Source organism: Lissotriton helveticus, chromosome 5_1 (genome assembly GCF_964261635.1).
Source record: "Lissotriton helveticus chromosome 5_1, aLisHel1.1, whole genome shotgun sequence".
Lineage (NCBI taxonomy): Eukaryota > Metazoa > Chordata > Amphibia > Caudata > Salamandridae > Lissotriton > Lissotriton helveticus.
Genome location: NC_136065.1, coordinates 84636450 through 84652365, shown reverse-complemented (window position 1 = coordinate 84652365; position 15916 = coordinate 84636450). Strand labels below are relative to the sequence as shown.

The 15916-nt window shown below is 52.7% G+C and overlaps 1 protein-coding gene across 1 annotated transcript in view; it reads left to right on the top strand.

Moving 5' to 3' along the window:
• The first annotated feature begins 308 nt into the window (after nt 1–308).
• Nucleotides 309–15916, top strand: part of LOC144754166 (E3 ubiquitin-protein ligase TRIM39-like) — a 102257-nt gene continuing 86649 nt past the window's right edge. Inside the window, exon 1 of the mRNA XM_078641748.1 lies at nt 309–827. Coding sequence (XP_078497874.1) covers nt 414–827 — 414 coding nt within the window. The 5' untranslated portion in view covers nt 309–413. The remainder of the gene's footprint in view (nt 828–15916) is intronic.

Genomic DNA, 15916 nt, shown 5'->3' with positions numbered 1-15916 from the left:
ACGCACGGACACACCCACTTCACAGACACACCCACTGCACACAGGGAGGGGCAGACACACCCACTGTACACAGATAGGGACAGACGCACAGGCACACCCACTGCACACAGAGAGGGGCAGACGCACAAACACACCCACTGCACACAGAGAGAGACAGACGCACAGACACACCCACTGCACACAGAGAGGGACAGACGCACAGACACACCCACTGCACACAGAGAGGGGCAGACGCACAGACACACCCACTGCACACAGAGAGAGAGACAGACGCACAGACACACCCACTGCACACAGAGAGGGGCAGACGCACAGACACACCCACTGCACACAGAGAGGGACAGACGCACAGACACACCCACTTCACAGAGAGAGAAACTGAAACTTACCTTCACTTCCTGCGTTTCTGAATCATGGCGGCAGCAGCTCCGCTCGGGAACCTCCAGGAAGAGGCCACTTGTTCCATCTGTTTGGAATATTTTTCTGATCCGGTGATGATCGACTGTGGACACAACTTCTGCCGCTCCTGCATCACCCAGAGCTGGGAGGGAAGAGATGGAAACTTCCCCTGTCCACAGTGCAGGGAGATATCTTCTGGGAAAAACCTCCGACCCAACAGACTAGTGGGGAACATGGTGGAAATGTTAAAACAGCTTCATCTGCCCCCCGTGAAGCCCCCGGAGGAGAATCTGTGTGAGAAACATAACCAGGCACAGCTGCTGTTCTGTGCAGAGGATCAGAGGATGATCTGCCTGGTCTGCCGGGAGTCCAAGGAGCATAAAACTCACTCAGCAAGTCCCGTAGAGGAGGCTGCAGAGGAGCACAAGGTACGTCTGTGGGCGTTCAGGGATCACAGAGTCGCTTGGTGAGCCACACCAAGGGCCAGTCGAAGAGCACACGCTGTGTGTGAGAGTGTTCCAGAAGGCGCCATGTCACTGGGATAACACTTTGACATTTCTGGATTTTGCTTTTGACATATTTTGACCTGGTGTGTTCAAGCAATAGGGTCCAGTAAAGTGAATCAAAACTACAAATCCCAGAATGCACTGAAATGTTAAATCAAAATCCTAGAAATGAAAAAGTTGTGTCCCGGTGGCATGGAGTCATCTGCTCCCCCTCCCTGTGTATGTCATTGAGGAGGCTGCAGAAGAGAACAGGGTACGTCTGTGGATGTTTATGGATCATACTGCACCCGCGCGGCCCAAAGAGAAGTCTGTGCAAGGAGTGTATGTGGGTGTTCACGATTCACAAGTGAAGACAGTGTAAGTTCCACAGAGGAAGAAGCTGCAGAGGAGCACAAGGTATATGTGTGGGTGTTCAAGATTCACAAGTGAAGGCATTCTGTACATTCTGCAGAGGAGCACAAGGCGTGTCTGTGAACGATCACGATTCACAATTGAATAAACTTGTTAAGTCTTTAAGAGGATACAATGTATATTTAGGGGGTGTTAAGTGTCCTTCGAGAAGGCTGCTGAAAAATACAAGGTATGTTTGTTGGTGTTTAGGGATCGTAAGTGAATCCACTCCATGAGGGCTTTATAGGAACCTGTGAAAGAGCACAAAGTGTCTGTCAGAGCGCTGGGATCACAGGCCGTATACTGTGAGCCACAGAGGCGGCTGCAGAGGATCAGAAGGGATGTGTGTGGGTGTTTTAGGATCTTACATTATACTCATTCCGTGTAACACTGCAGTGTGAGTTGTCGGTGTCAGAAGACTTGACGTGACAATGCAGGGTGTGGCACACGGGCTCACAGGAGCAGAGACACAGCAGAAGAGCTGCAGCAATGCAGGGTGACGCGCACAGGCTCACCAGGGCATTGGTGCAGATGACTCCCCAGCAGTGCAGGGTTCACCAGACACTAAGTGAAGTGCAGGGTCCAGGCGCTAGACTTGCATCGTCATTGAACACAGGGTGAAGATCTCCTGTAGCTTTGGCTGCTTGAAGCTCGCTGGCTTTGGGGACCCCTCACAGGATGAACGACCGTCGGGCCGGGCTGCGATCACAGGCTCCCGGTCTGGGGAGCTCGGAGTGTCCGACCTCCTCACCTCAAGGTGCAGAGCAGTGGACTGAGCTCGGGGTGATGAGGACAAACCCCTCCCTTCAGCGGCAAGAGAGGTCCTTCCTCGGTCCTGGGGGTCCAGCGCCTCCTGTAGAAGGGAGACGGCCATCATTCCCGCCTCTGCTCTTCAGAGTTCTCTTCAGTAGAGGTCCTTCCTCGGTCCTTGGTTCTAGCGCCTCCTGTAGAAGGGAGACGGCCATCATTCCCGTCTCTGGTCTTCAGAGTTCTCTTCAGTAGAGGTCCTTCCTCGGTCCTGGGGGTCTCGCGCCTCCTGTAGAAGGGAGACAGCCATCATTCCTGTCTCTGGTCTTCAGCGTTCTCTTCAGTAGAGGTCCTTCCTCGGTCCTGGGGGTCTCGCGCCTCCTGTAGAAGGGAGGCGGCCATCATTCCCGTCTCTGGTCTTCAGCGTTCTCTTCAGTAGAGGTCCTTCCTCGATCCTGGGGTTTTAGCTCCTCCGGTAGAAGGGAGACGGCCATCATTCCCGTCTCTGGTCTTCAGAGTTCTCTTCAGTAGAGGTCCTTCCTCGGTCCTGGGGGTCTCGCGCCTCCTGTAGAAGGGAGGTGGCCATCATTCCCATCTCTGATCTTCAGCGTTCTCTTCAGTAGAGGTCCTTCCTCTGTCCTGGGGTCTAGCGCCTCCTGTAGAAGGGAGACGGCCATCATTCCCGTCTCTGGTCTTCAGCGTTCTCTTCAGTGAGAGGTCCTTCCTCGGTCCTGGGGGTCTAGCGCCTCCTGTAGAAGGGAGACGGCCATCATTCCCGTCTCTGGTCTTCAGCGTTCTCTTCAGTAGAGGTCCTTCCTCGGTCCTGGGGGTCTAGCGCCTCCTGTAGAAGGGAGACGGCCATCATTCCCGTCTCTGGTCTTCAGCGTTCTCTTCAGTAGAGGTCCTTCCTCGATCCTGGGGTTTTAGCTCCTCCGGTAGAAGGGAGACGGCCATCATTCCCATCTCTGGTCTTCAGAGTTCTCTTCAGTAGAGGTCCTTCCTCGGTCCTGGGGTCTAGCGCCTCCTGAACAAAGGAGACGGCCATCATTCCCGTCTCTGGTCTTCAGCGTTCTCTTCAGTAGAGATCCTTCCTCGGTCCTGGGGTCTAGCGCCTCCTGTAGAAGGGAGACGGCCATCATTCCTGCCTCTGGTCTTCAGCGTTCTCTTCAGTGCTGTGCAGAGCTCCATAAAGTTAGAAGGGGACAGTTAACATCCTGTCCTAGGATAGTTCACTCCAATCCAACTGTCCAGCCAGATTCCTAGTTAGCCCCAGACCTTTGGAGGGAACCAGTGAACTTGAGAGTGAACCACACACAATCCCTCCTTCCATCATGATAGACATTCAAGACAAACGTTGCAATTGGCCTCAAAAACATCCTAATGGAGAACGCGGGCAGTGGGGGCTGTGAGGAGCAGGGAATGGTGGGGAGGCTACAGAGAGAAGGGGGCTGTAGGCACAGACTACAGCCAAGACTCGGATTCACCCTACAACAGAAAGCGTTTCACACACACGAGGCCCCCATCACCACACATGGGAACCTCTTCTCACATGTCCACAGGCCCTGCATCCTATGGACCTGGGCCTGAAGGCACCTGAGCCTGACAGCACTGTGAGGCCCTGCACATGGCAATACAGCGCTATACACATCTGTGTCACAGCATGTATGCTGCACTCAGATGGAGCCCAGAGAAGACATACTACACAGAAGGTAGTGTCAGTCACTCTCCGATCTGAGTTTGAGGTGACATCCACCCCACTTCTATACTCATCTGCCACGAGCCTTTAGTAGCGTCATGGGCTGGTCATGTGAGGGGGATCCACTCGGGTAAAAGCAGGACCTCTCTGGGTGGACCTCAGCCTCGCATTCTGATGGAGAGCAGCGCTCCAGATGTAAGGCCCTCGTCAGTGGGCTCGTGGTCCGAGTCTCCTGCACGAGAAGATATCCCGGGCCAGGATAGTGAAACGGAAGCAGTTTGCCACATGGATACTGCGCCGTAACCTTTCACCCTACTGTTCACGCTCTCAATCTGTCTGCTGCCATCCTGCCATGATCCATGCTTGGGGTTGGTCCTGCTCTCCTGGCTGCCTGTTCCTTGTTGCAGACTCTGCATCAGAATGTTGCCTGCTCTCTCGCTAATCCTGCCTGTTCCCGGCTGTGGCCCTGTATGAGCTTGGTGCCTGTTCTCTGTTGCAGACCCGGTTAAGGGCTGGTGTCTGCTCTCTCGTTCTAGCAGGTTTATTTTCTCAGACCCTTTTATGAGTCTATTGCCTCTTTTCTGTTGCAGACCCCGTAAGGCTGGTGTCGATTCCTGCTTCAGACCTTGTAAAGGGCTGGAACTGGCTCTGTTGCAGACTCTGTCTGCAGGCAACTGCCTGACTCCTGTCATAGACCATAAAAGGGCTTGATGTCTTTTCTCTCTCTCTCTCTCTCTCTCGCCTTCTACTCTGTATGGTGTCTGCTGTCTATTTTTTCTCACAGACCCTGTATGAGACTAGCACCTGCTGTTGTGCTGTGGTTGCCTGTTCTCTGTCACAGTCCCTGGCTGGGGTTGGGGCCTGCATTCTTCCTGTGTCTGTTCTCTGTCACTGACCCTGTATGAGGCTGGTACCCGCTCCCTTACTGTGACTGTTCTCTGTCACAGACCGTGTCAAAATTTGGTGCCCACACTCTCGTTTTGGTTGTGTGCTCTCTGGGGCCTGCACTCTTCCTGTGTCTGTTCTCTGTCAAAGACTCTGCCAGCGGTTGGGGCCTGCATTCTTCCTGTGTCTGTTCTCTATCACAGCCCCTGCCTGGGGGTGGGGCCTGCACTGTTCCTGTGTCTGTTCACTGTCAAAGACTCTGCCAGCGGTTGGGGCCTGCATTCTTCCTTTGTCTGTTTTCTGTCACAGACCCTTCCTGGGGTTGGTACCTGCATTCTTCCTGTGTCTGTTCTCTATCACCGCCCCTGCCTGGGGTTGGGGCCTGCACTCTTCCTGTGTCTGTTTTCTATCACAGACCCTGCCTGGAGTTGGGGCCAGCACTCTTCCTGTGTCTGTTCTCTGTCACAGACCCTGCCTGGGGTTGGGGCCTGCACTCTTCCTGTGTCTGTTTTCTGTCACAGACTGTGATCAATTCTTTGGTTGTCTGTTCTTTCACAGACCCTACGTGTGGCCGGCACCTGTATTAGACAAGGTCCAGATATAGTTAATCAGATGCGGGGATCTGGATGTAAGATGTTTAGGAACAATTTGGATATGTGTGGCCAGAATTTCCAATCTGGACGTCTGCTATTGGTACTAACAGTCTAAATTTATATGGGCAGTACTTACAGCCTGGATGTAGAGCGCAAACCGAGGGGCTGGCCCTGGGAAGATGCAATTTTTGGGGGAAGGTCTAGGATCGGCGGTTGGTCAGGGATAGTGTTAAAGAGATTGGTCTTCAGCATTTTCCAAATTTGGGGAGAGTTGGAGCTGATGCCACGTCGAAAGTGATGCTGTTCCAGATCCTGGGAGCATAAACGGAGAAGGCTTGCCTTCTGGGGTTTTCTTCTTACAATTTTTTGCCTTGAGTCTGGTGATATCCACGCTCCTGGTCAGATGTCGTTCCTTGAACGTGTATAGTTTGTTTGCCAGGTAAGCTGGGGTCTTGTTGTTGAGCGCTTTATGCGATGCACCTGGTCATGAAGATGACCTGGGCTGGAAGCATAGGTCTTTTTTTTGTATTTTACACCCATGTGAGAATTTACATACAGCAATATTTAGTAAGCAAGAGCAGCATAGCTGTACATAGTAAATAAAGTGCTATGTGACAATAAATACACACCTTATATTTTAAGACAGACTTGACCGGTGAGTTTCATCTAAACATTTCATTGAAATAAAAATAATATGTCAGCACGTGCGTTGACAGCGCAGGCGGATGACGGGAATTGTAGTTTCTTGTCCCGTTGCATCTCCGTGTCCACTGGCAGTGCGCTCACCCTCTGTGCGCCCTGACTGTACGTCATCCCTTCGGAGAGCACTGACAAGCGCAGGGCTCATCTGGGAATCTCCTATGAAGAGCCACCAGCCGGGGAGCATGTACAGAGGAAGGCAGTTCCCAGGAGTCCTCCTCACAACCATATCCTTTCCAAGACACCAAGTACCATAGTTTGTTCTGGTTGACCTTAGAATTCACCACACCCTTGACCCAAAGAGAGATGTCTCTGCGGAGAGAGGGCCACCAGTATCGTTGTAGGGTGTTTTCAATGGTCTTCAGACCTCCACAATGTCCAGCACACAGGAGAATATGGCACCAGTGAAAGGCTTGCTGTCTACCTTCATTGGTGGGTAATAGGACTTGCTTTCCTTTCATGGGAATGCCTTGATGCATTCGCCATTCAAGATGTCTGAACCAGCCTCTCCAAGTGATGGTCTGTACTCTTCTCTTTACCTTGTGTAGGAAGTCGTTAGTATGGGTTACACAAATGACTTGGTTAGGTGTGATGATTGCTTGTACGGGGTTCGTTGTACCTTCCAATTGAGTAGTTTGTCTAGTCAGAGCATCTGCTTTCTTGTTGTCTCTGCCGGGCCGAAAGGTGATGACACAGTGATATTCAGAAAAGAACATCATCCACCTTAGCTGACGACGAGTAAGCTGCCTGGTGGATTTCATGAACTGCAGATTGTGGTGATCTGTGTAAACAGTTACTTGGTTTTTCGCTCCTTTAATCCAGTGCCTCCAATCCAAAAAGGCATCCTTGATGGCCAATAGCTCCTTTTCGGTGATAGTGTAATTTCTCTCTGCACTGTTCAGCTTACGGGACATGAAAGCGACAGGATGTAAATGCCCGGTGGATGGATGTCTTTGTGATAGAACAGCTCCTACGGAGGCGTCAGCATCTACAATAAATGGTAGTTCTAGACCAGCGTGGGCCAAGATAGGAGCGGAGGAAAAGGCTGCCTTAAGTGCTTCAAAGGCGGTTTGAGCTTCTTCATCCCACTGGAAGGAAACATTCTTCCTTAACAATTGTGTGACCGGGGCCACCAGGGCAGAAAAATGATGGATAAAACACCTATAAAAATTGGCTAAGCCCAAAAAGCATTGTCTATCACATACGTCCTTTGGGCTGGGCCACTCAGTAATGACTGTCACCGTCCTCTCAGGCCATGATTTGGCCTGCAGGAGTGAGCATGACCCCCAAGAACTCCACAGTGGTGCCATGAAATTCGCATTTTACTGCTCTTGCAAAAAAGGTGATTCCTTTGCAAGGTCTATAATACAATCCTCGCGTGTTCCTTATGCTCTTTAGTGTCCGTGGAAAAGATAAGAATGTCATCTATATACCACAACTCGGTCCAGATACTCCCGGAGAACATCGTTCAGGAAAAACTGGAAGGCAGCTGCGGAATTACAAAGGCCAAAAGGCATATCGAGATACTCGCAAAGCCCGTAACAAGTCTTGAAGGCGGTCTTCCCCTCGTCCCCCTCTCGGATCCGAACCAGATGGTAGGCTCCTCAGAGATCGAGCTTCATGTATATCTCAGCCCACTCACTTGGTCCAGCAAAACCGATACAAGGGAGAGAGGGTACTGGTTCTTCACTGTGATGGCGTTCAGCGCTCTGAAGTCCATGCATGTTCGGAGCTCCCTATTGGCCTTTGGTATAAAAAAAAGGGGGGAAGCTACAGGCGACCTGGAGTGACAAATGAATCCCAAAGAAAGGTATTTATCTATGTACTGACTGAGATGTAGGTTCTCTGGTTCATTAAAAGCGTATATCCTGCTGCAAGGAACCACTGCCCCGTTATAAGATCATTCTGGTACTTCCTGTGTGGAGGTAATTCCTCAGCCATGCTGTCACAAAACACATTAGCATACTTCTGATAGCAGCCGGGCAGTTCCACTTCTTTCTCTGCGGCTGTGGCAATGTGGTGACGCAATGATAAAGCCTTGGACGGAACAGTAGGGGGATATATGCAGTGAGTGGTGCAGAACAAGGAATCCATCTTTAAAAAAAATATATATATATTTTTTATTGGTTTTATCCACAAGAACGAAAGAGCCATGGTGCTCCACAATCATCGGGTTGCAACCCGGCACGTCACTATCGTATATGGCAGGCATGAACAACAACAGAATGGAAACCAGAACCCCCTCCCCTCCCTTCTCCTCTTCCTCTTAAGAAAAAACAAAAGGATGACCTGATAGAAAAGAAGGAAAATACTTCGGTCTATGGAGCAATCCCCGTAGGCCACTAAGTAGAGGGCGTAACCGAGACAGATGTTGGTGGCGGACCTGCCAGTCTTAACAATCTGAGATATTTGGGACCGATGAGCACCGTAAATTCGGATGTTAAGAGCACAAGGAGGGGTGCCCACAAATCGTGAAAGGAAGCTCCGGGGTTGGTTAAAGAGAGAGAGATCTTTTTCATCGCTAGAAGGGACCGTTGTGGAACCCCAGTGTGTTAGAACATTCTGGACTGCCGCGCCTAGGGTGAGCTCTATTTGTCTGCCTCTCCTAGAAGTAAGCGGGAAGGTGATGGCATTGGGTAGGCCAAGGAGGATATACACTGAGAATCTCGGGACCTGGGTATCGAAGTGGGAGTCGACCTCATCTAGGATCAGTTGGCAGTATGTCCCCAGAATAGGGCAGTCCCGAAGTAAGTGTGTGAGAGTACCTGGGGAACCGCAGGCTCGCCAGCATAGCGGACTACGTGAAGGGTTACCCCTATGGAGCCTTACTGGGGTTAAATACCAATAGGTGGCCAGCTTAGTGACTGTTTCAATAGATGAAACATTGCAGGCCGTGCATCGGGCTCGGTAGAAAATATCCTTCCATTCTTTCGGCGAGAGGTCTCTACCCAGCTCGCCTTCCCAACGCAGTTGACGGGGGGATTTCCCGGTGTCGGGATGGTTCAATTGAATTTATACAGGTCGGACGTTAAGCGGGCATCACTGTGTCTTTTCAAACGGTGTGAGCAGTCTCCCCGCACCTTCCTGCTCCTCCCCATGTAGCAGCCAGTGTCGAATCTGTAGGTATCGGAAGCGCTCCGTTTCGAGAACTCCATGGTCAGTACGGAACTCAACGAAACGGTCCGGAAAGATCAAAGAAATGTCCTATGGAGTGGGTAGCTTCTGTCATCCAGTGGTGAATTCCCCATAGTCGAGGCCAGATGAAAAATCTGGGTTCTGTACGATGGGCGTAATGGGAGATGGGAAAGTCGTGACTCCCCTGGCGATCTAAGTTCTATCCCAGGCTAACATTATGGGTCGTGTTACTTCTGAGAGGTACAAATTGCGAGGCCGCCCCTTGCGGGAGAGGAAGGGAAGCTCCCCATAGCGGTTGCGCTGCCAGCGACCTATCCATAAAAATAGCCAGTGTTTCTCGGATACAGGGCGTAACCACTGCACCAGGGCCCTCAGCTGAGCCGCCCGCCAGTACGCCAAAAGATCGGAAACACCCAGCCCCCCCATCTATCGGGTCTCTATATGTAAGATCACGACGCATCTGAGCACTCTGATCCCACCTGATAAAGCGCTCTATGTCTCACTGCAAGGCACGTAGCACACCAGAGGGGGGCATTAGCGGAAGAGTGTGAAATAGGTAAAGAATCTGGGGAAGCAGCACCATCTTCACTGCCGCAATCCGGCCTAGCCACGAGAGGGAATGTGGTCTCCATTTGCGGAGGTAATCTCAAACTTTTTTCAAGAGTATCGTGTAATTCAACTGCCTAGTGGCAGAGATGGTGGAAGCCACCCGAAGACCCAGGTAGGTAATCGCATCATGAACCCATTGAATCTGAAAAGTACGCTGGAGATATTCCAACGTCTCGGGCTCTAGCGATAAGTTCAGGGCTTGTGACCTATGCATATTAATCTGGAAGCCTGAGGCAAGAGCAAACTGACCCAATTCATCTAAAAATGCCGGCAGGGACTCCAGAGGATGTTTCAGGGTTGCCACCACATCATTGGCTTATAGTCCGAGTTTGTGCTCCGACTTCCCGAAGGGCGCTGCTTTAATGGCCGGATCATCACGGACTCTTTGAGCTACAGGCTCCATATAGAGGGTGAAAAGGAGCGCTGACGGGTACCCCTGCCTGGTTCCCCTATGATTAGGGAAGGCCGCTGATGCCACACCGTTCCCCCGTACCGTAGCTGTTGGGTTCATATAACTCTGAAAGATACAATCGATAAATCGGTTTGTGACGCCAGAGTGGGCAAGTGTTGCACGGAGGTACGGCCAATAGGCCCTATCAAACGCTTTTTCAGCGTCGACCGAGAGGCTCATGCGTTCCGCTGGAAAACACCCAGAGTGGTCCATCAGGTGGAAGAGTTGTTTGGTATTATCGGAACACTGTCGCCTGGGAAAAAGCCTGATTGGTCTGGACCAATCAGACGAGGGAGGTGACGAGAGAGTCTGCCCGCTAAAATACTGGTAAAGATCTTTAGGTCCACATTGAGTAGAGATATGGGGTGGTAGGAGCCGCATAGACTGGTATCCTTCCCTGGTTTAGGAATCACGGTTATTAAAGCCTCTAACATAGAAGACGGGAAGGAAGAGGGGTGGGGCGACCCGACCGAGTTAAAACACACACCAAGCGCAGGGCCAAGGTCCCACAAAACTTTTTATAAAAACCTGAAGTGAACCCATCAGGGCCGAGTGATTTGTTGAGCTTCAAGCGAGCAATTGCTGATATGGGGGCCTCTAATTTGGTCACCTGAGGTTGCAGCAGTTTGGCTGTAGCAAAGTCATGGAGCGTTCCATAGAAGTGTCTGAAGGCCTCCAAAATTTCAGTGTCCTCGCTACTTTCTCCCCCCCTGGGATCTAGTACCGCGGCCACTCTGTGAGCTTGTCTTTGCGCTCGAAGGCGGTTTGCGTGAAGTCGCCCACAACGGTCCCCACCCCCATAAAAAGCATGCTTGAGGCGTAGAGCCGCATATTCAGCTAGGTCAACATCCAACCCCACTAGCTGTGCTCAGGCTGCCTTTAGGAGTTGCCAGACTCTGGGAGCACCAGTTGATGGATATGCTCCAACTCAGTGACCTCGCTCATCAAGCGGTCTCGTTTTTCCCGCCTATCTCTATTGTCGGCGGCCGCTATGCTGATGAAGACCCCTCGAATCACCGCGTTCATCGCCTCCCATAGGGTCGTCAAAGATATGTCTGGGTTTTCATTAGAGGATAAATAGTCGGCCATGCTTGCTTCAATCTGTTGCACCATGGAAGGGCATTGAAGCATAGTTTCACAAAGACGCCAAAAACGGCGAGTAGGGCGCTGCTGGGGCATGGTCAGCGAGAGTCGCAGTGCGGAGTGGTCAGACAGGGGACATGGGAGAATCTCCACCTCTCAGACCTGCCGCATTAGGAGGTCAGAGGTAAAGAGAGAGTCAATTTTGTTGTATGTTTTATGGGGGTGGGAGTAGAAAGTGTAGGCCCTAGTGTTGGGGTGTCGAAGTCACCATATGTCGGTCAGTTCAGCTTCCACAGCAATCGCTTCCCTGCGTTGGACAAAGTCCCCGTTTGACCCCACCTCTGCCCAGAACGATCCAAGTCACCATCCATCACTATAAATCTCCTCCTAGCAGCACTGTTTTGTCTGGTAGGCCCCGGAGTTCCTGAACTACTGTTTTAATGAAACCCTCTTGCCTATTGTTGGGACGTATACCGAGGCTACGGAGAACGTGTGTGTATCTAAGGTGAGGGTGTAAGCCAAGAACCTCCCTTTAATTTCTGGCCACTTTTTACCAACCTGCCCTGGGAACCTGGAAGACACCAATATAGCAACCCCAGCGGTTTTGGAAGTGGCCGACTAGAACATCTGGTGAGGGAATGCCTTTGATCTCAGTCAATGTGTATCATCAGGGAGCAGGTGCATCTCCTGGAGTAGGCATATATGGGCATCCGAACGCTCCAAATAGGACAGAAGGGCTTGACGTTTGGTCGGGTTGCTTAGCCCCTTCACATTGAGTGACACAACTTGGACGTCAGGATGTCATAAGAATGTGGACGCGGATTTTCCATAGCCAACAACACTGTCCCTGCAACTTCACCAGCATTCGGCCCGCCAACCCACCCACTGAAGAACCCAACTTCCTCAGATGCATCCTGCTCAACACCCGCTGCGCCCGCAAACACGCTGTCGAACTCTGGGACCTACTCGACACCAACATCTCGGACGTTGTCTTCCTGACGGAGACCTGGCTGACCCCCTCCTCGGCACCTGACATCGCCATAACCATCCCGGAAGGCTACAAGATCACCCGCAAGGACTGCACCAACGGGACAGGAAGAGGAATTGCCATTGTCTACAGGAACACTCTCAGAGTCTCGACCAATACCGACGACACCCTCAGCACTGCCGAACACTTGCACTTCCAGATCCACACCGACCCCCAACACCACCCTCAGAGGAACCCTCATCTACAGACCACCCAAACCCCGACCGCAGTTCAGTGACTTCATCACCGACCTCGTCAGCACACACGTCCTCGCCTCTACGGACTACATCCTCCTCGGGGACCTGAACTTCCACCTCGAGAACAACTACGACACCAACTCCTCCACCCTGATCGACAACCTCGGCAACCTCGGACTCGGACAACTCGTCACAGCACCAACACACTCCGCTGGCCACACGCTTGACCCCATCTTCTCTGCGAGCACCCACGTCTTCTTCGACCGTACCACCGAACTCTACTGAACCGACCACCGCTGCATCCACTTCACATTCCTGAAACCCACCATACACCGCCGCACCCAGCGGATGCCTCGCCGCAGCTGGGGCAAGGTCACTGAGGACCAGCTAACCGGCGCCCTCGCCCAGAGCCCTACTTCATACCCGACCGACCCCGACACTGCAGCCCACAGCCTCAGACAATGGATCAACGACTGCGCCAACACCCTCACCCCGCTCAGGAATCCTGCCAACACCCACACCGGCAAGAGAGCCAGCTGGTTCACCGAAGACCTCCGGGCCTCCAAGCGAGCCTCCCGTAAACTAGAGAAAAACTGGACCCGCAAAAAAACACCGGAAAGCTACACAGCCAACAGGAAGGCCACCCGCCAACACCACCAACTCATCAGATCCGCCAAAAGGACCGCCTTCAGAGACCGCCTAGACAACAACGCACAGAACAGCAAAGAGCTCTTCAGCATCGTGAAGGAAGTCTCCAACCCCAGCTCCAACACCAACGACATCCCACCATCACAAGACCTGTGCAACTCGCTGGCCACCTTCTTCCATTGCAAGATCGCAGACATCCACGACAGCTTCGACACCGTCATCATCTCGGCAACATCCAACATCCCTGCTCCCACGACCACCAACCGCCTGCTCGCCTGGACCAACATAAACGACGACAACACCATCAAGATCATGAACACCGTCCACTGCGGATCCCCGGAAGACCCCTGGCCACACCACATCTTCAACAAAGCCAGCAGCACCATTACACCCCACCTCCGGAAAACCATCAACATCTCCTTCGAGATAGCAACCTTCCCAGGGAGCTGGAAGCACACAAAGATCAACGCCCTACTAAAGAAACCCAAGGCGGCCCCCAAGGACCTCAAGAACTCCCGACCCATCTCCCAGCTCCTGTTCCCGGCAAAGGTCATCGAAAAGGCCGTCAACAAACAATTAACCAGCTTCCTCGAAGAGAACAACATCCTTGACCCATCCCAGTCCGTGTTCCGCAGCAACCACGGAAACGAAACTGCCCTCATCGCCGCCATCGGCGACATCAGGATCATGCTCGACCATGGCGAAACCGCTGCCCTCATCCTCCTGGACCTGTCAGCTGCTTTCGACAGTCTGCCACCGCACACTAAGAGCACGCCTCCACGACGCCGGAATCCAAGGAAAGGCCCTGGACTGGACAACCTCCTTCCTCTCCGGGAGAACCCAGAGCGTCCGCCTCCCCCCCCCCCCCTCCCCCCTTCCGCTTCAAAACCACCGAGATCATCTGCGGCGTACCCCAAGGCTCATCTCTCAGCCCAATGCTGTTAAACGTCTACATGGCACCACTTGCCCACATCGCCCCACAGCACAACCTAAAGATCATCTCCTACGCCGACGACACCCAGCTGATCATCTCGCTCACCAAGGCCCCCCACACCGCCAAAACCAACCTCCATGAAGGAATGAAGGCTGTCGCCGACTGGATGAGGGACAGCAGACTGAAGCTGAACAAGACAGAGATCCTCATCTTCGGCTCCTCCTCCTCGGCCTGGGACGACTCCTGGTGGCCAACGACACTAGGAACACCCCCCACACCCACCAACCACGCACGAAACCTAGGGGTCATCCTCGACCCCACACCCTCCATGACAAAGCAGGTCAACGTCGTCTCCTCCTCCTGCTTCAACACCCTCCGCATGCTTAACAGGATCTTCAAGTGGATTCCCACCGAAACTAGAAGGCCGGTCACCCAAGCACTCGTCAGCAGTAGACTAGACTACGCCAACGCACTCTACGCAGGAGCCCCGGCCAAACTTCTGACACGACTCCAACGCATCCAGAATGCCTCCACACGCCTGAACCTCGACATCCCCTGCCGCAGCCACATCACACCCCACCTGAAAGACTTGCACTGGTTCCCCATCAACAAGAGGATAACCTTCAAGCTCCTCACCAACGCACACAAAGCACAACACCAGACCAGCGTACCTCAACAGACGACTCGGCCTCTACCCCCCCTCTCCTGCCAGCTCTGCTCCGCAGACCACACCCTCGCCGTCGTCCCCCGCATACGAAGAGTGACCACCTGCAGCAGATCATTTTCCCACCTCGCCGCCAAGACATGGAACACCCTCCCCATTCGCCTCCGACAGACCAAAGACCTTCTAACCTTCAGGAGACTCCCGAAGACCTGGCTCTTCGAACAGTAGCAGTTCCCCCCCCCCCCAGCGCCTTGAGACCCTCACGGGTTTGTAGTGCACTTTACAAATGCTATGATTGATTGGTTATAAGAATGGAAAATTAGGTGCAATAGTATAATACCACCCTTGATAAACATCGGAGGAGGAGACAACCTAAATGAAAAACCTCAAACAACAAACGTAGAGGAAGAAACATTCCAATGAATAGTTCACAAGTGTCCCAGGCATTTCGCCTGTGGTGAGACGTGGGATGGATAGCAGGAGCCCCCGCCGCCCCACCCTCCCGGACCCAGCCCTAATAGCCGGTGTGACCCTACAAAGTGACAGAAATCAGCGCCTCAAAATTGTATAGGTCAATCAGCGTTGTTGGAGTCCTCTGACCGGGTCTGAAGGACTGCGGAGCGTTCTTTGGCAATCACGTCTGGATCCGGACGAGAGCCAGGCGGCGAGCCGCCGACTCTGCCATCGGTCGTTGTTCCCCCCCCCTGTCGGGCGGACGCTGTGGGTTTCACCGGCTCGGCGTGGTCGGACTCTGGCAGTCGCAGAAGAGATGTTGCTTCATCCAGAAAACGTATTTGGCAGAGTCTGCCCTCCCATTTGAAAATTAGCCTAAATGGATGCCCCCAAGAATAAGCAATGTCTTTGGATCGGAGAAATGCGGTGATGGGGCGAAGTCACGTAGTTTCTGTAGAGTGGAGGCCGTTAAGTCTTGGAAGCGAAGAGCCTACTGGAGCGAAATTAAATGGGATGGTTGGACCGTGCCTCACGGAGAATGCGCTCCTTAAGCTTGAAGTCGTGGACACAAGTCAGGATATCGGGAGGAGGGGCCATCGGAGATCTCTTGAGACCCACTCGATGTGTCCGGTCCAGTCGGAACTCCTGGCCCGGGGGACCACCCAGGATGTGACAGAACAAGTCCATGACGAAGGCCTCAATGTCTTGCCCTTCTGTCCCCTGAGGTACCGCCCGGATCCGAATATTATTTCGACTAGAGCGGTTCTCCAGGTCCTCCGCATGGGATTGAAGATCCAGAT